At 37.9% G+C, this 21,846-nt stretch overlaps 1 protein-coding gene across 9 annotated transcripts in view; it reads left to right on the top strand.

Annotated features, from left to right (window-relative positions):
* The window catches only part of CARMIL1 (capping protein regulator and myosin 1 linker 1), a 342,171-nt gene that overhangs the window by 252,511 nt on the left and 67,814 nt on the right, over window positions 1–21,846 (top strand). For all 9 annotated transcript variants that reach the window (XM_064363059.1, XM_064363058.1, XM_064363055.1 and 6 more), the window contains exons 25-28: window positions 3,945–4,073; window positions 5,848–5,979; window positions 17,443–17,618; window positions 20,581–20,668. In XM_064363059.1, the coding sequence (XP_064219129.1) occupies window positions 3,945–4,073; window positions 5,848–5,979; window positions 17,443–17,618; window positions 20,581–20,668 (525 nt within the window). The remainder of the gene's footprint in view (window positions 1–3,944; window positions 4,074–5,847; window positions 5,980–17,442; window positions 17,619–20,580; window positions 20,669–21,846) is intronic.

The following is a 21,846-nucleotide window of genomic DNA, read 5'->3' as shown; positions in this document are numbered from 1 at the left end:
TCCCAATTACTTTTTCAGCATCTCCACCCCTTTGGCATTCTGAGAGATCATTGTTTAAGACCAGATTCATCCTTTTGAACCCTTGATTTTGCCATTTCTTTCAGGGACACCATCATCCACTGAGGGTTGAACCTTTGGAGCCATCTTGAACTCCAGTGCCCACTATACCCTCATTGGCTGCAAAAGATACTTCTTTTGTTTCTATTTATACTAGCAGTCCTCTTGCTAAGAGGACTAACTCCCTTCCACATTTTTTTTATACAAGAACTACTTTTTTCATCTTGCATGACTCTTCCTGCTTTCCGTAGCCCATGTCCTTTGTATCAGGGAAGCTGAGCCACCAGGAGTGTTTATGGGGTAAGGGATTTCTGGAGCTTACAGTTGTGGGGAAGAGCTGGGTGCTCTGTGCCTTGGACACTATGTTCAACCTCTTTGCCTGCACTGGAGTGCTAACAGTGTCCTTCCTTTACCCATCGTTACAATCTGATCTCCCATTGTGAAGCACCTCTGTTCATAACCAGGAGATAGGAGTCACAGTGTCTGGATGTACCACTGCTTGGGTTCATTATTTTGCTCAGCAATCTCTTCTGTTTTCTCAATCTGTAGAAATCTTTCAGGACTCAGCTGAAAAAAAAAAAAAAATGTTATTTTTGACCTCAGCTAGGTATGATTCTTCTTTTGGCTAAAAATTTTTTAAAGCTTTTATCTTTTGTCATTGAATAAACAGTTGTAAATGTCTATGATATGGCAAGCACTATCATAAGGAGTAGGGATTCAGCAGTGAAGGAAATAAAACGCTCATGTCCTTGTGGATATTATGTAGCACTTTATATCTGTGTTACTGTTAGCTGTGAATATTTCTTCCCACTTCTGTGTTTTTAAGTTGCTTGATGACAAAGGGTCATCTTTTTCAAGACTAGCTCCTCTGTGCCAGGTGTTCAGTAATTTCTCTTGAATGGAATGAAGAAACAGATGTGGAGAATGATAAAATTTTCTGTGAATAAGCTATTTGCTGGAACTAAGAACAGTTGTATCAACTTGTGAGCAACCGCAGATGGCATTTATTGCTAATGGTTGTCATTCTTACACAACATGGGTTCAATAGCGCAGTATATTTTAAAAAGCCTAGGTAGTCACCAGCAAGTGTGATACGAGTTAGTGGTGTGACGTGGTTGCTAAAGAAGCCATTTTGACTTGTACCGTACTAACGAAGGTATGCTTTCTACAGTAAGGAAGATGATAGCTGTGTTCAGCTCAGCTCTGTGCTTACCAGTCCACTCTTGTGTTACAGTTCATTTCACTGAGGAGGGTGGACTTCATGAGGGTCTAGGTAGAACACAGAATGCAGAAGTGACCTGTGGAAAAGGAGGTCAAGGACTGCGCAACTGTGTCAGTGTAGGCATGGGAAAAGGAGATGGGACTGTTAAACCTGAAGAAAAGATTCAGGAAGAAAAGATAGGTGTGTTTAAATACGTGCAAGACTGTCACTGGAAGAGAGCGTATGATTGTTCAGGGTGTTCTCAAGGGGAAGATATGGGACCTGCAGGAAGGTTGTAAGAAGACAGATTAACACTCAAAACCATGTCCAGGAATGACAGGGTGCATTTTCTTGGAAGGAATTGAGCTTCATAAACTACGGCAGTCAACACCTTTTCTGTGTTGCTTTACAGAAACTGAATGCTATAGACTTGGGTTGAAGTAGAGGTTAAACAGCCCTAACACAACCATCTTCTATGAGGTCTTCTGACAGGATAATCCAAGAGATTGTAGCCTTTCATATTGCAGCTCTTTATTTTTCATATTTATCTTCTTGAGGGATGAATTATCAACCAATCAACCTCTTGATTTAACTTTTTTAAAAATTTTCCATTTGTACTCTGTGTAATCATTCCATGTCATCTTAAATAGTTTACCTTTTCTGAGCTTTGAGCTCTTTCACAGTAAAGCATCCGAATGTGGTCTGTTGAGCTATGCTCTGAAGAATTTGGGAGACCTGAGATTTTATGTCTTCTTTGAATTGAAGAAGTTAATTTTAATTTTTCTTTTGGATGATATTTTAAAATGTTCTACTTAAAGACCATTTTTGGTGAGTTCATGTAAACCCTCTCCTTGGTGAATGCTTAAGGGCATACATTTCAAGTGTCTCTTTGGTCTCTATCAATGACAATCAGCCCTATGGTGCTTCATTCACGTGCCTCTCACATCAGCCTTTTGCGGCCCCAACTGTATATCAGTTTCTTTCTTAGTGTGTGGTTTATTTGTCTCTTGAAATTAGGCATCCATTCTTGGTTAAGATATGAATTATTGATGAGCATTTTTGCTTCAGGAAGCACAGATCAATACAGTAGTTAGAACAGTTATGATTTGTATCAATTAGGATTTTAAAAAACTTATAGTTAGCTCTGTGCAGGGCATTGTATAATACAGAAAAATATGACTTCTGCCTACAGTCATAGGCAGGAATCATAACTTTCTTATCTTAGATTTGAGGGATTTTAGGCAGAGAGAGAATTTGATGTGAGAAGCAATATTCGTATAACTTCCCTTTCCTATAGGGATCTCAAGATATTAACTTGTGTAGCCTCAATATATTTTACAGCAATAGGAGCTGTTTTTATTGTACATAAACTTTGGCATTACTGGCCCTTTATCAGTAATAGGTGCTTTGAGAGATGTTATTTTGCTGAATTGTCTTCATAACACTCTAGTAAAGAAGGTGCGGCAGATATTACGAACCTGATTTTACAAAGGAAAAGGGAAGAGAGATTGTAGTGCTGCAGCAAATAGACATGGACTCTGTCATCAGACCTGAAGTCTCTGAATAGTGTGTAAAGTCTCTATCATTTTGAAATTGATGGGGAAAGAAGGACAGACTTTAACTTCCTATAGTTGTGATATCAAATAATTCAAAATCGAGAAGTGTGAATTTAACTTAAAAAGAATATCGTTTGTGTCTTCTACCAAATGAATTACCACATGGAAGGGGACTCTTGACATGTAAGGTCTTTGAAGAATGAATAATTTTTTTAAGAACATGAAATAAGTAGACAACCTACAGCTCTGCTGAAAATGTTGGAGACACTTTTACAACCACACTGTGGTTATCCTTTTCTTCAGACTTCTTGGCCTCCTTCATGCTTTTTTGTATAAGTACAAATATAGAAGAATATAATCTTAACTTTCTGTAGTATTTTTTGTCTACCAAAGGGATCTGCCATCTCCCATTGGGTTTTGTATTTTGTATCCCTAAAGCAATTGAGAATAATTTAGGTGCAATTAACTTGGCAGAGGAGACATCTTATTGTAATAGAAAGTAGATGATATTGACTTTCTTATTACCTGTGTTAATATAATAAAACCTCAACTTGCTTTTGTTTTTTGGTGGCTCTTAATTTACAAAGAAAAATACTTGATGTAATTGAATCAATTTTTAAAATACCAGTTTCTAAGGGATGTTCCGGTTTCTATAATATTGAGACCAACTGGCTGTTGGGCATCATTTTTTAGTCATTGCAACAGTCGAAGTGTTGCACATTCTTTGTGTTTCCTCAGTACCTAATTCTGTGTCTAACGCATGGAGGGTGCTCACTAAAAGTTAATGAAGGAGTTAGTATCTAGCAAAATGTCACTGAGTGCAGTTCTGAATCATCAAGAAGTGTTCACTTTTGTTCTACTGCTGCATTTCCTAAGGCAGGAAAGGGAACTGAAGTGCCTTCAGTTTTTTTCTGGGGTTAAAGTTGCCAAAGGTTAGTTGCATGAATAAAGTAAATTAATAATTGCTTATAAGCGGCATTCTTAACCATTCCAGTTAGAAGGGTTTGATTTTTTCATCTTCGTGCCTTCTGTGGTTTGCTGAAGTTTTTTTTCGTGCTCGTCTGTGTTTCCTTCTATCTGAATATCTGCTGGGCTGACCTGGATGCTTGCCTTTTTCTGGTTTGGAGCAGATGATTGACAGAATATGTGTGAAAGTACAGGATCATCTCAACTCCTTACGAAATTGTGGGGGAGATGCTATCCAGGAAGATTTAAAATCAGCAGAGCGGCTCATGCGTGATGCTAAGAACTCTAAAACGGTGAGTTTCACTTCAGGCAGTGTGAGAGTCTGTATAATAAAAACGTTTTATAAAATTTAGTTTTAGAAACTAGTTTCAACTTTCTTTATCTCTCTACCTAATTCCGAGTTTACTAGCAAATGGCAAAGTGAACTGAATTAGCCTTGACCTCCTTTCTGTACCTGTGCTGATGACCCATAATCAAGATACAGAATAAAAAGCAAAGGGCCAGTGTGATTTTCAGAGGGTATGATTGGGCCTCAGTAACTGAGAGGGAGCTGTAATTTAAATGCGTAACAACTCCTTTAAAGTGATTCTGTTTCTAAGCTGATAACATGAAACTCCCCTCTGTTATCTCTAAACTAAAACTTCTCTCACAGACTTTGGTTCCCAAAGTGTGACTTAGTAGAGCAAGGACTTAACTGTGCGTCAGGAAAAGGGGGATCTAGTTTTGGTTCTGCTGTTAGAATCACACAATCACTGAATGTCATGAAAGGAGCCTGTATATCAATCAGATACTCCTGTGATACAATAAGAAATGTATTTTGGCCTTTGTTCCCAGTTCCTGGTATGGAGCTTCTAAAACCCTTGTAATTTCCTGAGTGATCGGGATGATAGGAGCATCTTCTGTTATAACATTTGGTCTTTGTTCCTGGTTCCTGACAAAGAGCTTCTAAAACCCCTGTAATTTCCTGAGTGACAGAGATGATAAAAGCATCTTTTGTTATTAATAAAAAGCCCCTCTCACCACACCAGAGTTTATCCTAATGAGATGACTCTTCCTGAGCCCTTAGATAGCTGCAGGATAGGGGAGGTTGCCAGAGGAACCAGCCATGTGATTAGTGAACTGAATCTGTCACCCCACCCCCAGGCCCCCCGGAAATACAGAGGGGCTGGAGACTGAATGGACACCAATGGCCAGTGATTTAATCAATCGTGTCTATGTAATGGGTCCTCCATAAAATCTCTAAATAGTAGGCTTCAGAGAACTTTTGGGTTGATGAACTCATCAGTGTGCTGGGAGGGCCGTGTACCCCGACAGGGCATGGAAGCTCCCCTGACCTCACACTTTACCCTGTACATCTTCTGTTTGGCTACTGCTGAGCTGTATCTTTTATAGTAAGCCAGTGATCATAATTAAAATGCTTTGCTGAGTTCTCTAAGTCATTTTAGCAAATTTGGGAAGCTGAGGAAGGATTCGTGGGAACCCCTTGAATTTATAGCTGGTTGGTTAGAAGTACCAGTAACAACCTGGGACCTGGGACTGGCGTCTGAATCGGGCGTAGTCTGGTGGGACTGAGTCTCTCACTTTTGGGATCTGAGGCAAACTCCGGGTAGACAGTGTCAGAACTGAATTGAATAGATTTGTAGGATACGCATTTGGAGTATGCAGAAAACTGGAGAGTTACCTGGTCTGGCAAACACCTACACTTTTGATGACAGAAGTGTTGTGAGTAAGTGACTCAACTTTCATACCCCAGATGAGGACATTAAGATGTGAGAGGGTAGTGTATTATTCCTGTGGTTTCAAAGCTGCTTAGTGACAGAAGTGGTCAATGTGAAAGTCTCCTAGTACCCAGTCTAGTGTTTCTTAGGGTTGCTGTGACTCATTGAATAAAAATGAATGCCCATAGTCATGACCTCAGTTAATTAATCTGTGCAGAGAGCCTTTGACTGAGAAGAGATTATCTTTAACAGTATTTCTTCACCCTTCTCATTCACTCTGCAATGACTTTGATGCTTATTAAAATATTTACTCGATTATAAAGAGGTTATTTTTACATTTTTCTTACAGTTGTTACCAAATTTATACCATGTTGGTGGTGCATCTTGCACGGGAACCAGTAGCTTATTATCCAGTCCCATTCAGGACACCCTGGAATCAATGGCTGGAGAAGTTACAAGAGTAGTAGATGAGCAACTAAAGGTTTGTGGGGTTTGTTATTTGGGAACTGAAATTGTTGAGATTTAACTGTGTATGATAGCATTTCATTCCATAGCGGTCTGTGTTTTATAGATTTGTATGTGTGCATGCTGCAAAGATGCACTTGTAGTAAAAATCGAATACTGTGTCTTTTCCAGCTTCATTATAAAATTTGGAAAGACTTCTTACATAAAGAATTTCATTTTTGACAGTAAACCTCTAAATATACCTAACAGATGATGGGTTGCCACTGATAAAGGAATGACTGCTTTCTACTTAGCGGGTAGAAAGAGAAGTTCGCTTCAGGAAGAAGTACCTCCTGTTGTTAACATCTCATTTAGAGAATGGGAAAGATGATGGTCACTACATTGACAGTGTCTAAATGCTGCTTATGCGGGGAGTCTGCCACTAGGCAAATAGATAATAATCCTTGTAAGGAGCTGCTTCAAAGACTAAGGAAAGGTATTTAAATGTAATTACAAGGTACCTAAGGTTGCAGAGACCTGCCTATAGATTGACTGAAAAAAGGTAAAAAAAGAAAAAGTCACTGAACTCTTATGGGAATAGAGTAATCTAAGACCAGCTTTTGTTTAAAGTAACTTCAAGAAACAGCTACACTAGATAAATTTCACATTCAGAAAGTTTTCATCACTTCCAATCTGCCTATCAAAGGTGCATTTAAAAACTGTGTCTAAATTTCTATAATTATTTAGCCTGTTTTCTTCTGAGAACACAACTGCTGCAGCATATAGGGAGTTTGGAGTGCAACTCATTAATGATGAGTTTGCAGCATGTTAATGACTCTCTTTGAAAATTAAGTTAATGAAGGAGAAAATGTGGGATTTTCTTTTTAAGGAGTTTAAGTCCCTGTCTTCCTGTGCGTGTAATACAGAAGGACTCTGTGTGTCATGTTTATTTTATTTAATCATGGTTGTTTTGAATCCATTCTGAGCAGAGACAGATGGGCAGAAAAAGGACTGTGGATGGTAGAGTTCTGCTAGACCATTTGTTACCTAATAGAACTTGTTTTATCCTCCATGGCACAAACATATTTAAAACAAAATCGGCTTTGTTGTTTATTTTTAACTGTAAAAAATGAAACTTACTCTTCCTGAAATGTTTGAACAATACTAACATGTAGAAAAAAAAGAAAGTAAAAATCTCCTGAAATCCCAGAGATGGTGTCTCTGTTAATATCTTAGTGAATTTCTCGACATTCTGTGCCTATATACACAGTTTCTTGTGTAAGTTATCATACTATACATACTGGATGGTAACCCTTTTCTGTTTGGTACAATGTCATGAATGCAATTCTAGGTTGATGAATAATCTTTTTTTTTTCTTTTATAATTTTTTTTTTTTTTTTTTAAAGACAGGATTTCACCATATTGGTCAGGCTGGTCTTGAACTCCTGACCTCCGGTGATCCACACACCTCAGCCTCCCAAAGAGCTGGGATTACAGGCGTGAGCCACCACGCCCTGCTCAATGAATAATCATTTTTAATGGCTCCGTGGTATTCCGTTGCATAGCTGTATCAGTGTAATTTATTTTACAATCTCTGATTAATTTGGTTAGGGTAAATTTCTATAATTGACCCATTGTTATGTTAAATAGTATTATAGTTTCATATGTATTCACACGCTGCTATTCACTGGTGCAGGCAATTGCTGATTTTGCCACATCTTCAACAATACTAAGTTTATCAACCTTTTAATGTTTTTCAATGTAATGGGAAAAAAAGTTTCATTGTGTCTTTTTGTTTGTGTGTTGGTTGGTTTATTGAGACAGAGTCTAGCTCTGTCACCCAGGCTGGAGTGCAGTGGTGCGATCTCAGCTCACTGTAACCTCTGCCTCCCAGGTTCAAGCGCCTCTCATGACTCAGCCTCCCAAGTAGCTGGGACTATAGGCACTGCCCACCAGGCCAAGCTAATTTTTGTATTTTTTAATAGAGACAGGGTTTTACCGTATTGGCCAGGCTGGTCTCAAACTCCTGACCTCAAGTGATCTGCCTGCCTCAGCCTCCCAAGTGCTGGGATTACAGGCATGAGCCACCGCGCCCGGCCTTATTGTGTCTTTTGGATTTCTTCAACGACTCAGTGAAGCATCAAGTAATTTCATTCTCCCTTTGTATTTCTTCTTCTGTAAATTATGTATTCATATCTATTGCCTAATTTGTTTCATTAAAGTATTTGTAAGAACTTATTCCATACTGATAATTGGCTAGAATTTAAATGGGCATAAAACACTTGTGAGAGAAGCTTCCCTATTAAATAGCTTCAAACTGTTAATTGTCATTTCAGAAATGCTCTACAGGAAAAATCATCCCGTATACCTTTGCTGTTCATTTTCTTCTCATTGCATGGAATTGTTGAAATGGACTCTTGCCAGTCTTTCTTAAGAGAGAGTAGAAGGAAAATTTCTGAAGTAAAATACATTTGAACTTTTAAAAGCCTAAAATAATATAAATATATTTAGGATCCAAAGTATCTTCTGTAAATAGGCATTTCATACAATTTTTTGACGTTGATTTCTCTGACCCCTTTTTAAACATCACCAGAGTTCTCCATTCATCATTGCCTCCTTATCTGCAAGTATCATAGTGTGCTTTTCTCTCATTCTCACTATTTCTAAGGTCCCCAACCTCCAAATGGCCTTTCTCCCCACCATCCCCCCACCTTTTCCTGTTCCCTACTCACTTGTTTTTATTATTCTCAATCTTTCTGAGTTTCAAGTTTCTTTTTCTTTGGGGGCGTCTGGAATGAATCAGAGACAGTCCTCAACCAAAATTTCTTAATTAAATGTATTTTAAAATTTTCTTTCAACTCGGTGCACCTTTCATTTTTGATACTTTTAATAGACTTCTTTATATTTTTTTCCAGTTTACATGACAAGTGGACAGACAGCCTTTTACTATTTTTAAGAAATTACCATTTGTCTATTTATATAAGCTATGAAATGCATTGATTTTCTTAAAATTATGTAGGGAAAATGTATTTTTAATATAACCGGTATTAAGTTTTAGATTAAACTATTGTGGTTGTTATTGAATTCACTACTATATCAAATTTTCCTGTTTAAACATTTTCCTTTTTCTGTTTCCCACATTCTCTAAACTTAACATGTTACACTCACAAGCACTAAAGTCGATGGATTATCTTGTTTAAATGTTATTTTGTAAAAATAAGTTTTTATTAAAGGGAGTGGTAGAATACAAAGGGAAACTAGCAGGCCTAGATTCGCGACCTGGGTTTCTTGAGACGTGCTCTAAGCAAGTTGCCTACATTTTCGGATCAAGTTTCCTTCTGCGAGATTATCTTGGCCTCATGATAATCAGGGGATTTACTTCAGCTTTAATATTTGGTCCTTCTGTACCATGGCCAGTCAGAGACATTTTGAATATTGGATGAGAATAAGTTCAAATCGCTCTTTAAGCCATCTTTCTAATTATTTCAGAAAGCAAAATAAATGGCTAGATAAGCCAGCCTTCTTAGTATACTTCCTGGAGGAAAATAAAGCAGTAACACTGGAGAAATGCCTTCTTTGAAGGAGGTGATGTTTTCTCTAGGCTGGCCTTGCTTTAGTATTTCGGAATGACAGCACGCCTCCTGTTTTCCCTCTCTTGATCCTAACATTTGTTCCTGGAGTAATAGTAGAGGAGCAAGTAGGATTTGAATGTTTTAACATAAGGAAACATTCATTTTTCCCTTCTGGCCTTAAAGTCTAGGGTGTTTGTGTTGGCCTAGGAAATTCTTGATTTCATTCAAGGCTTAAATGGTAAAATACTTCACTGGTAAATTTCAGTTTTACTTAGGTTATGAAGCCTGAGGGGTTTAGGTGGCATTTTTTCAACTATTAACTCATTTTGGCCAGAAGAATTCTCTGAGTTTTCCTTTTTCTAGACTTTATATTTTCCAAAGCAAAAGAAAGGAAGATTTCAGGGCATTTTAGTATAGAAGTTGTATTTGCTTGTAATGAACTGCAAATCATTGGCTCATTGCAAGAATCTAAGAGCATAGCTGCCATGTTAAGGATATTAATCCAATTCACCTTACAAATATTAAACAGCTTTCCTAAGTACCATTAGTTATTTTTACGGTTAAGAACTATAGACCCTCATAACTGTCACTAGAGAGAGATACAGGCAAAATGATATTGGATTGTCATATTTCAAAAACATGGTCGGTTCATTGCAAGTTGTCTGAAGGTAGTCAAACAGAGAGACTAACAAAATGAAGACGATATAAGAAAAGTTAGGAAATATGTGAGAAATTTAACATAAGCCTAATTTAGATTTCCCCCAAAAAAGAAAATAGAGACTAGGGGAAGGCAACATTTGAAGAGATGGCAGCTGGGAATTTCAGAGATGAATTAAAGACCAGAGTCTTCCGATGCAGGAAGCCCAGTGAAACCTAAAGCAGGATAGATAAAAGCAAACTTACATCTAGAATGATTGTAATAAAAAGTGAAGAACACTGAAGATAAGTATCTTAAAAGGAGGCCAGAGTTATTTGGTGGTAGGGGTCAGGGAGAGGTTCTTTTTTATTACTCAAAAAAAGACATATTAAGACTGACAGCTCACTTCTCAGTAGTTAATGGAATCCAAAAGACAATGAAATAGTATCTTTAAACTTTAGAGAGAACCTAAAGTATCAATCTAGAATTATACACCTAGTGGACCTAGTTTTTATGAATGAAGATGAGAGCATTTTCATCAATGCAAAAACTGAGGTCATTTGCTGTCACTACACTACACATACACACACACACACACAGACACACACACACATATATAAAACAGACACTAAGGATATGCTTTAGAACAAAGAAAAATTATCTAAAAAGGGAGTCTGAGCTACAAGAAGACTAACGAGCAGGGAAGGTTCAAATATGAGTAAATAGTAACTTTACATGAAACAGTGACATTAATGTTTAACACCCTATAAAATAAAAAGCAAATACGGAAAGTGAGTATATAAGTTAGTAGAAAGAGAGTTAAAGCAGTCCAAGGTCCTAGTTTTATTCTAGAGAAGTGTTAAGAACTCAGCATTAGACCTGCATGGTCCATTGTGTTACCCATTACGACATGTAGCCATTAAAATTACAATTAATCAAAAATCAGTTTCTCAGTTTCAAGGGCTTAGTAGCCACATGTGGCTAATGGCTCCCTCATTAGACAACACAGATATTCACATCATATCAAAGTTCTATTGGACTGTGTTGCTTTACGCATGAAGTAAAATATGCATATTAAAATTTGTAGTATAATCACTAAAACAGAGGCTCTAAACTAAAAGTTATACTGCATTTCTAGAAGAGTATTAGAATATGTTGGGTTATTTTTGGTGTCTTAGTGACTGATTTGGGCAGGTGACATTGATCCTAAATATCCTGCAATACAAAGTTGAATTCCAAGCCAGAAGAATTGATCCCACCCAAATGGCAATAGAAGAGGTATCACTAGAAAGAAAACAGGTCCATGAATGATGACAAATGGTCCAGTTTTCTAGAACTACATAACAATTTCAAGTGTATAAGCATCTAATCATATGGCTTCATATATAAATGAATGAATCAGTGGACAAAATTACAAAGAAAAGTGGACGAATTTGCCATTTTTGGCTCTGCCATTGTGGTAGAGCTTTTTTTTTTTTTTTTTTTTTTTTTTTTGTATTTTTAGTAGAGACGGGGTTTCACCATGTTGACCAGGATGGTCTTGATCTCTTGACCTCGTGATCTACCCACCTCGGCCTCCCAAAGTGCTGGGATTACAGGCGTAGAGCTCTTTTAAAATAACTATCCATAATTGATAGATCAAGCAGAACAATGATGAACAACAATGATCTGAACAACAAAAATCTCAATTGTGATCTAATGCAACTATATAATCAGTGCACAACAAAAGGAGAATGTCAAATTTTTTTTAGGTGTTCATGGAATATTTATGAAGAATTCTCATGAAGTCATAAAGGTCATCTGCACAATTTCAAAGACCATATTCTCTGGTCTCAATTCAAATAAGTTAGAAATTAATAACAAAAGATAACTAGAAAAAGACCCCACATATTTATAAATTTAAAAATTACTTCTAACTCATCAAAGGGGATGGCATAATGTAAATTAGAGGATATAAGGAATTGACAGTAATGTAAATAGTAATATAAGACCCTGTAGGATGCAACTAAACCAGTACGTAGGGTGAGATACATAATTTTAGCTACCAATGTTGGAAGTGAGGAGAGGCTGAAAACTAATGAGCTAAGCATAGATAATTTAAGAAGTTAGCAGTGAGGGTCATGATGCCTACAACATGCTTTCAAGTATTTCAGAGAGAGGGAGAAACAAATATTCCAAATTATTAGCAACTGGTAAATTTTAGGAGTAGGATGTAGATGCTTATTGTCCTATTTTTTTTTTTCAATCTTTATAGGTCTAGATTTTTTTTTTTAATGGGGAATTCCTTATTCCTGAATTCCTTTAAATTCAGGAATAAGGCAGATATGTTTATTATCATCACTTCTATTCAACTTTATACTGAAGGTCTTAGGCAGTGCAATATAACAAGCAAAAGAAGAAATGTAAAAATTAAAAAGGAAGAAAAATTAACAGAATTTGCAGATTTTATGATGGCCTACATTAAAAAAAAACCCAAAGAATCTGCAAGTAAGTTATTTAATTTGTGTGATAAGGTTTCTAGATGTAGAGCAGTATGTAAAAGATTAGGCCAGGCGTGGTGGCTCCCACCTGTAATCCCAGCACTTGGGAGACTGAGGCTGGAAGACCACTTGAACCAAGGAATTTGAGACCAGACTGAACAACACAGCAAGCCCTTGTCTCTACAAAAATTTTAAAAATTAGTTGGACATCGTGGCCCGTGCCTATAGTCCCAGCTCTTCAAGGTGTGGGTGAGCTATGATTGCGCCACTGCACTCCAGCCTGGGTGGTGGAATGAGATCCTGTATCAAAAAAAAAAAAATTGTGTTTCTCTATGTCAGCAACAATTAGTTAGAAAATGTTGTTAAAAATAGTCACCATCTGAAAATGTCATTAAAAACACAGTCACCATCTTAAATAGTAGCGGAGGGCCTGGCGTGGTGGCTCACACCTATAATCCCAGCACTTTGGGAGGCTGAGTGGAGTGGATTGCTTGAGGTCAGGAGCTTAAGACCCCAGCCTGGCCAACATGGCAAAACCCCATCTCTATTAAAAAATTACAAAAAAGTTAGCCAGATATGGTGGCAGGTGCCTGTAATCCCAGCTGCTCGGAAGGCTCAGTCAGGAGAAAAGCTTGAACCTCAGAGGTGGAGGTTACAGTGAACTGACATCACGCCACTGCATTTCATCCTGGGCAACAGTGAGACTTAATCTCAAAATAATAATAATAAAATAGTAACAGAAAAATCTAAAGCACCTAGGAAATAATTCACAGAAATCTCTAACGCCTCACTGGAGAAAGTTTATTGAGAGACTTTAAAGAAATTCTAAAACAAAAATATATGACATGTTTATGGGTAGGAAAAGTTATTGTTACAGTTGTCAGTTTTTCCCCAAGTTTGTCTGTTATTTGATAATTATAGTAGACATTCTGATAAGTTTTTAATAGAACTAGACGAAGCGGATTCTAAACATATGGAAAAGCAGTACTCAAGAAGAGCCCAGACACATGTAAAGAAGAACAAGAAGGTTGGTAGTCTCATTCTGCTACATGTTAAGACTTAGGATAATTAGAACAATATGCAGAGGTAGATGAACCAAAAAAACAGATCCCAGAAATGGAGCCATTCATATATTCAAATGTTAGAAATGACACAGGTAGCACTGAAGTTTAGTACAGAAGAGATCGACTATACAGTACCCATACTCAGCAAGTCCTTGGACCTGTAATACTTTTTAAATGTTTTTTTTTTTTTTTTTTTTTTTTGAGACGGAGTTTCGCTCTTGATACCCAGGCTGGAGCGCAATGGCGCGATCTCGGCTCACCGCAACCTCCGCCTCCTGGGTTCAGGCAATTCTCCTGCCTCAGCCTCCTGAGTAGCTGGGATTACAGGCACGCGCCACCGTGCCCAGCTAATTTTTTGTATTAGTAGAGACGGGGTTTCACCATGTTGACCAGGATGGTCTCGATCTCTTGACCTCGTGATCCACCCGCCTCGGCCTCCCAAAGTGCTGGGATTACAGGCTTGAGCCACCGCGCCCGGCCTTAAATGTTTTAAGAAACATGCCAGGCCCTGAGGATGTAAGGTGGGACTTCACAATTGCCACCAGGTTCAAACTCTGTTTCTGGAGTCTGATAACTCTAGCTCTCTGAACTTCCAGGATTCTATTAAAATCGCATATAAATTTTTCTGAATGAGTGTTTAGATTCTCAAAGGAGTGTCTTGACCCAAAAATGGGTAAAAGTCACTAACTTCTTGAGCATTTTATTTTATTTTTGATCACTGAGGTTCCCACAGTTACGGCATTACAAAAGAGTGCACGTCATCAAATAGAGGTTGGAGTGTGAAGAGAGTAGGGGAAGAAGGTCTTCTGAAAGAAAATTACTGAGCTGAGTATAGAGGAGTAGAGATGTTTTATCCTGGCTCAGGGGGGAAAATGGAGGAATCTAGGCCAAGAAAACAGTGCACAAAGCATGGAAACAGAGCCTGGATCATAGGAAAACTGCAACTATGATTGGATTATGAATAGTTACAAAGGAAATACAGAGATATGGCGAGAAATGGGCTGGCAAGCTCAGCATCTACCAGCTACTTCAGGGATTTTTATTCTGTGCTAAAGAGTGATAATTTTGACATATTTCTGCTTTTGAGGAAGTATCTAGGAATAAATCTAGCATGTTTGGAGATAGATGTGGTGGAAGGGGTTGAGGCAGGTAGAGTCTAGTGAGACGTACACATTTCTCACCTAGTTGGGTACCATTCTTCACAGTAAAGCACTTAGCAAGAAAGGTTGATTTTTGCTGTTGTCGCTGTTACTGTTTGAGTGGAGAGGGGAGGACAGCATGTTGCAGCTGACCTTTCCATGGCAGAATATTCAGGTAGAAAGGTTTCCTAGGCTGTATTGTATGTGTATTATATCATATGTATCGTATAGGTGATTGTAGGTAAACATTTGGTTGAGACTCATTGGAATACAGTTTGAAGCCATTGGAAGGATGGATGTTGAACAGGATCTGGCGTGCAGAGCTCCATGGGGCATGAAGGAAAGGCTGCCATCCTCTCTCATCTCTCTCCCAGCCCTGCCACTACAAAGTTCACCCTGGCAGCCTTAGATACTGTTTACCTAAGAGAACAAGGGAACAAACTTATAGGTAATGAAGCAGAGACGAAAGGTACATTCCTTTGGACACTGATGGGGGCCATTAGATGAGGATGGATAGAGTAGGAGGCAAGAGTAGGAAACAGAAGACATGAGTCCCCATCTCACCAACTCCAGGGACCAGCTGAGCGACCTCAAACAAGTCACTCAACTCCTGTGAGCCCAGTGCCCTCATCTAGTCTCCCTTCACCTGCAGAGTTGTTATGTAGATCAAAGGAAATCCTGGATGAAGTTACTTTTACAGTGCTGTATTGTACTGTTGGGATAGCGGTGGTAGTAAGGAACTAACTGCAAAATATTTATTGAATTAATTGAATGCCTGAGGCAGGCTGAAATTCCTTTTTATAGGGTCAAAGTTATGTGATCATGGAGCAGAAAGAGACCTTAAATAATTTTACAGATCAGAATGCAGAGATCTGCAAAGATTATTCACTGAACACGACTCATTTACCATTCCACAGAAATTTCATGCCAGAGTTTACATTGGAAGCCAGGCCTCTTTTCTTTAGGTCTGGAGTTCGTTCGAACTGAATTAGCAGTGTCATACAGGGGGACCTTTCAGAAAGTGACTGCTATGTTGAAGGACATGACAGAATTAAAACAGAGTATTGATACCTGAGGTTGTTCATATCAGGAGTGCCGGACCATCATTCCATCTAGAAGAAAATATGCTTATTTCAGTGTCAAAGAGGAAACTAGTTTGCCTTAAACTGACTTATTTGTATCTCTTGCAGATGGTTGGTATAGGAGCTTTCTTGGAAAATATACTAATTCGGTGATTATTCTACCAGAATTATAATGGGGACAGAGCACTGTCAAAATAGGAAAGGCTTTTGGAAACTTTTCACATGGCTGCCTCCCTCCCGGTTTTCCACATGATCCTTATAAACAACCTGCTACTCTACTGCTTATCCTGCACTGCGATGAGAAATTTTACTGGTGGGATAGTGCTTTGCATTTTAATATGTGAGCAGACAGACCACTGTATTAGTCTTTCGATAATAGTGCTTCATTGCTTTGTTCACACTGGGCCATTAATAGGATCCGAACTTCACTTTCAAAAACTGTGTTTCTTATTAAGAACAGTCTTTGAAATCAGATTAATAATAATGTCTGTGATATATTGAGCTTTTAATACCTGCAATATACTGAGCTTTTACTGTGTGCTACACACTCTTCGGAACACGTTATAAACACATGTAATATTTTTTATCCTCAATAATCCTGAGGTGAAAACTTTTTTATTGTCATTTTTTGGGCAAGGAAAGTAAAATGGAGAGGTCAGTAACTTTGTCCAGTGTCACTCAGCTAGATTTCAAATTTAGGTCTCACACTAGCACTGGTGCCTTTTCCACACTTTGCAGCCATATCACCCATCTCAGACAAATTATTTAACTTCCCTTAGCTCAGTTCTTCAGTGGTGATCACATGAAGAGCTGCCCTACCCATCTTCACAGGCGTTGGAAGGATAAAATGTGCAGAAACACGTTTCAACTCTAAAGTGCTGTATGAATATGTTTTGACTGGTATTATTACTGCAGTCTCTAAAGTGCTGTTAATGTTTCTGTTATTTTTCATGTTGTTTATTGTTGTCATAATAATTAATATCGTACCTAACACTAAAGTGTTTCTTTTAAGAGTAAAGTTGATAGTCGTTTCTGTGATTTTTCTGCTACGGCCACTTTGATAGAGCAATTGAATGGTTCACTCTAATTTGGGGTTTCTGTGATTTGCAAAATCTCAAAAGCATTCAAATCTATTTTCTAGGGATATCTGTGACTTTATTTTCTAGTACCAGGGAAAACAATTTCTTGTGGTAAGTGGGTGTATAAAGTCTTGATATTTGTAATTTTTAATCTAATTACTGGCTTGGTGTTAAGTACAGCTGCCACACCATAGCACTTCAGATGCCAGCGTGAAGCTTGCCTGGTTCTGCCAAGTGTCTGATTTAAAGTGATTACCAGAGATCAATGATCATCCAGCAGTCGCAAGTCACCCCGGGACAGCTCTGAATTCTTGGCTGCGCTCTGGGAATCCATTGTGCCCCTGTTCTCTGAGGGCGCCGTGTCACATAGAACCACCTTTCAGTTTTATGGCGGGCGCCTCGGCTGCAGTGTCATCATCCCTCCCCTTCACTTGTGCTGCATTGCAGGCGTTGCTTGAGTCCATGGTTGATGCTGCCGAGAATCTTTGTCCCAATGTGATGAAAAAAGCCCACATTCGGCAAGACTTGATTCATGCCAGCACCGAAAAGATTTCTATTCCACGTACCTTTGTTAAAAATGTCCTGTTGGAGCAGTCTGGAATTGATATCCTTAACAAAATTAGGTAGGTTTATAATGTTAATAAACCTAGGAGCTGCAGTTTCTGTGAATGCAGTTGAGGCAGCTGTAAAGAGGGTTATTGTTGGCTATATCCATATATAATGTGTTTAGGCATGTTTAACAGGCAGAAACTGTATATAAATAAAACTGTGCATAAATCCATAGGTTTTATACATTTCCAAAATAAGGCGATCACGTATATGCCTGCATTACTTAAGGATATAGAATTATGTGCTCTGTTTAAGGGTTTTATATTTAAAAGGGGGTACATGTTTGTAATCCCTGTTTTCTGTTTCTGAAGTTTGTCTGTCACCTTTATAAATCACTAGCTTGAAGATTTGAGATCAGTCTGCTTTTTACCACCATACACTGAACAAATGCACAGCCTATAAATAGGCAGAGGCCCACCTTGACTTTACCATATTTTCCTTCTGGGTTTTTTTGGTGGTTCTGTGTATTAATGGTGTCTTTGCAGTATTTACATAGATTTCTGTTTGGAAAAGTTTGAAAAATATGACAAGATATAAATATATAGAAGCCGTGATTACTGATAGACTTTTCTGAATTTTTACATGGAGACTCTTGGTCCGTCACCAGAGTTACATTATAGCTCAGCTAATTCTCATAATGTTTCAGATAACTAAAAACTTAAGTTCAGAAACATTTTTAAATTTTCCCTTTTAACCATTTTTGAATATTGATAAAGATTTAGATGTAGCAGAAATAATAGCTCCTGTCTATAGAGCTGGGGCTGGTGCTAACACACAGTGATGTAGCTAAATGACAATCCATGAGAAAAATGAGTCGAAAACAAAATAAACCATAAACTGTATTATCATTAACTAGATATCAAAGGCTTATGACTTTAAATCCAGATGATAGAACTTTGAGAATTTAGAAATTCTGCAGTAACTGAATAATCTCAGGTCTGGTTCTTTGGGTTTTTTTTGTTTGTTTGGTTGGTTTTTAATTTATTTTACTAAGCCCCTAATTCCTACTCAGCTGACCTGTAAGACAATTGGAAGGACTTGAGGAATTTTTAAAAAGACTTCTAGAGGGTTTATGGGACCCCACAGATTAGTGACTTTATGAACTCTAGCTCTTCACTAGGTATGCTTACATATTCTTATAACTTGTGGTTTCAGAATTTTTTGTCAGAGGTGCCTAAATATTGAGGAGAAAATAATGATTCCATTCCATTCTAGAAATTTGAAGTGTGTAACTTGAAATCCTTAATAAAACCTGTATTTAATTTTATTAAAATTAATAATGTATTGGTCACTATTCCTTCATAATAATGGTTTCAGCCACTAATAGATCATATTCTGATAGATTTGCTTGAGTATCAAATTCTGTCAAATAGGATAATTTCCTTTGAAAATGGGCAAATTCTGCAAGTTGAGCAGTATAGAACACACATCAATGAATCAATTTTATGTCCATTAACTCCTCTTACAATGCATTATACTGAACACTGATAGAATGAAATGTATGCATACATTCTTACAATATACATGTTTGCATGAGCAGGTTAAGTTGACTCTTTTCCTCTAAAAGTTTTGCAAACTGGAAGCTTAACCAGTAAGGAAGTATAGTATTCAATAGCAAAATGATAGAATGATCCTGAGATATTAAAAAATAAGTACATTTTTAAGACGCTATCCTTTTTGTTGCTACAATTTGGAATAGATAAACCGCTCCTCCCCACTTTCAGAGAGAAGGAGAGAAAGAGAAACTATTGAACCTATAGTTTTATGAGGAAGTATAATTTCCAAGCATGCCTAAAGAGAAGCAGAGGAAGTAGTTAAATTTCAGGTGACTCTGAAAGTTTGGGGTGGGACTCAGTAACCTGTATTTTCATATGAGACCTGGGTGAATCTTATCAGTAGATACCTCTGGGGAATAGTGAAGTATCAGAAAAAGCAAATAGGTAGTAATTCCCTGTTTCAGGGGCAGAATTTAAAGAAATGTATTTTGATCTTTAGCCCATGATAAATCCTGTTAAGCCAAAGAATAGTAAGTACTTCTATTCAGAAATCTCCCTGGGCAGAGAAATCTCCATGCAAATTACTGCCTTTAGGTTGGCAAGATTTTTTCCATGTTACACAAATACATTTTCAACGTTAGCTTATGAGACGGTATTGGAATCCAGGTATGTATTTCTCTCACATATTTAAATGTATTGTACTTAATGTACATTTGTACATATCTGCATTAAGATACTCAAGACTGAGAACACACATGGAAGTTGAATTCTTGGGAATACCCCCCGATTGCTAAAATGCAAACAAAAATACCAGCCATCTGACAGAACCTTAGTGACTGAGTCTGTTTATTAGTAAAAACAACAAACCACTTTTCTGCTGTGTGGACAACTTTCTGAGGTCTGGCAACAGGCACTAGAACTGAAAATTTTAGCGACCTCTCTTCATAAAAGATAAGGGTAGGTGATTTTGTAATATTCAAAGTAGCATGGCCAGTCAAAGCAGAAGCAGGTATGGTATCATTTGATTGGTGAAAAGCTTGTTAAAAGGGTTGGTGATATGCATACTAAAAGCAGTAACTAAGACTTAACAACCAGACTAGGTTTGTTTTAATTCACTCCAGCCCAGGTTTGTTTTCCTTTATGTCAATGGGTGAATTGTTCCTCCCCACATGGGACATGTGGTTCCCATTAACTTCGTCTTTATCCAGATGTTTTTCATTTCCAGCATTAAATCTTGAGTTTTGAAATTGCAGAGCGAGGTTGAAATTGGTAAAGAAAGTCTATTACTTGTGTGTTTATGGCAGTGTTTAAGGTTTATTTTTGGAAATCCTTAGTCCTGTTCACACATTCTGATATTCCACTTTCAAAGACAGAAGTGGAATCACAGTTGACCTTATCAGTATAGCAGCAAAGGTGAATGATTTTTTTTCTCCCCTTGCACAAATTAAAATGCTACTCTGTCCTTTTGATTTTCACATAGTGAAGTAAAGTTGACAGTGGCCTCCTTCCTGTCTGATCGAATTGTGGACGAAATCCTGGATGCACTCTCACATTGCCATCATAAACTGGTGAGTGCTGTGCACATCCCAAGCAGGACCTCCTGCTTCATCTCTGCTATGAGGCAGGATGGCTTCCAGTGTGGGGATGTGATTTGTTTTGTACATTTCACACCATTACAGCTTTATGGTTTGTGATCTTGATTTTCCTTTCTCTTCTATGTTGCTTCTAGCCATTCTGGAGCATGTTAAAACTGCTAGAGGGAATGGCAGGGGAAAGCAGAAGTGATTGTATCCAGAAATCTTATTGTTCATTTATAATAAAGGTCAAAAGTTTCGGGAAGAGATGTTGAGACTGAGGTGTGAAATTCACATTTTAATTGTCATTGCTCATTTTGTTGCTCTCTAATATGATTATTTGATAATGGACTGTTCTAAAAACAAGGGAGAAAATAAAAAATATTTGAATTCCAAAGAAAGTGCAAGAATAAAATGGGCATAATTTAGTGATGGATAGTTGCTGACTGTCCAACGATTGCCTTGGATATAACCAAGGTGAAAAAATATTTCCTTCATCTAGAGACTGGTTCTGCATCAAGGTAGGGGACTTTACCTCCCAATATCAGTGCATATGAAAAAGGGTATCAGAAACTCAGTGTTTCACAAACTTCAGGAAGTCCTTTGAGGCACAGATGAAGCTTTTGTAACTGGTTATATCTTACGTCTCAATATGATGCAGTGTAGGAAAGTTATAACAATGTTTCCTGCAAGAAAATAAGTTCTGTCGCTCAGGTTAGAGTGCAACGGCATGATCTCGGCTCTGCAGCCTCCTCCTCCTGAGTTAAAGCGATTCTCCTGCCTCAGCCTCCCGAGTAGCTGGGACTACAGGTGCACACTGCCACACCCGGCTAATTTTTTGTATCTTAGTAGGGACAGGGTTTCACCATATTGCCCAGGCTGGTCTCAAACTCCTGGGCTCAGGTAGGTCCGCCTGCCTGGGCCTCCCAAAGTGGCGGGATTACAGCCATGAGCCACCACGCCTGGCCTCTGTCTTAAAAAAAAAAAAAAAAAAAAATTCTTCAATGTTTTCTTAACTGTGTGGGATGGAGATAGCAGTTTTATGGCATTGAATTGTTGGGTGACACTAGAGAATCCTGGAATGAGAGGAGCAGGAACGGCTTCAACATGAAGCAGACAAAATGCGTGTTTTGAAAAATTCACTGGAGAAAAATGTGTAAGACTGTCTTCTA

Source organism: Aotus nancymaae, unplaced genomic scaffold, assembly GCF_030222135.1.
Source record: "Aotus nancymaae isolate 86718 unplaced genomic scaffold, 86718_ANA_hifiasm-v0.15.2.pri h1tg000051l, whole genome shotgun sequence".
Lineage (NCBI taxonomy): Eukaryota > Metazoa > Chordata > Mammalia > Primates > Aotidae > Aotus > Aotus nancymaae.
The sequence above is the reverse complement of the archived record's forward strand: the minus strand, read 5'-3'. Positions and strand labels throughout refer to the sequence as shown.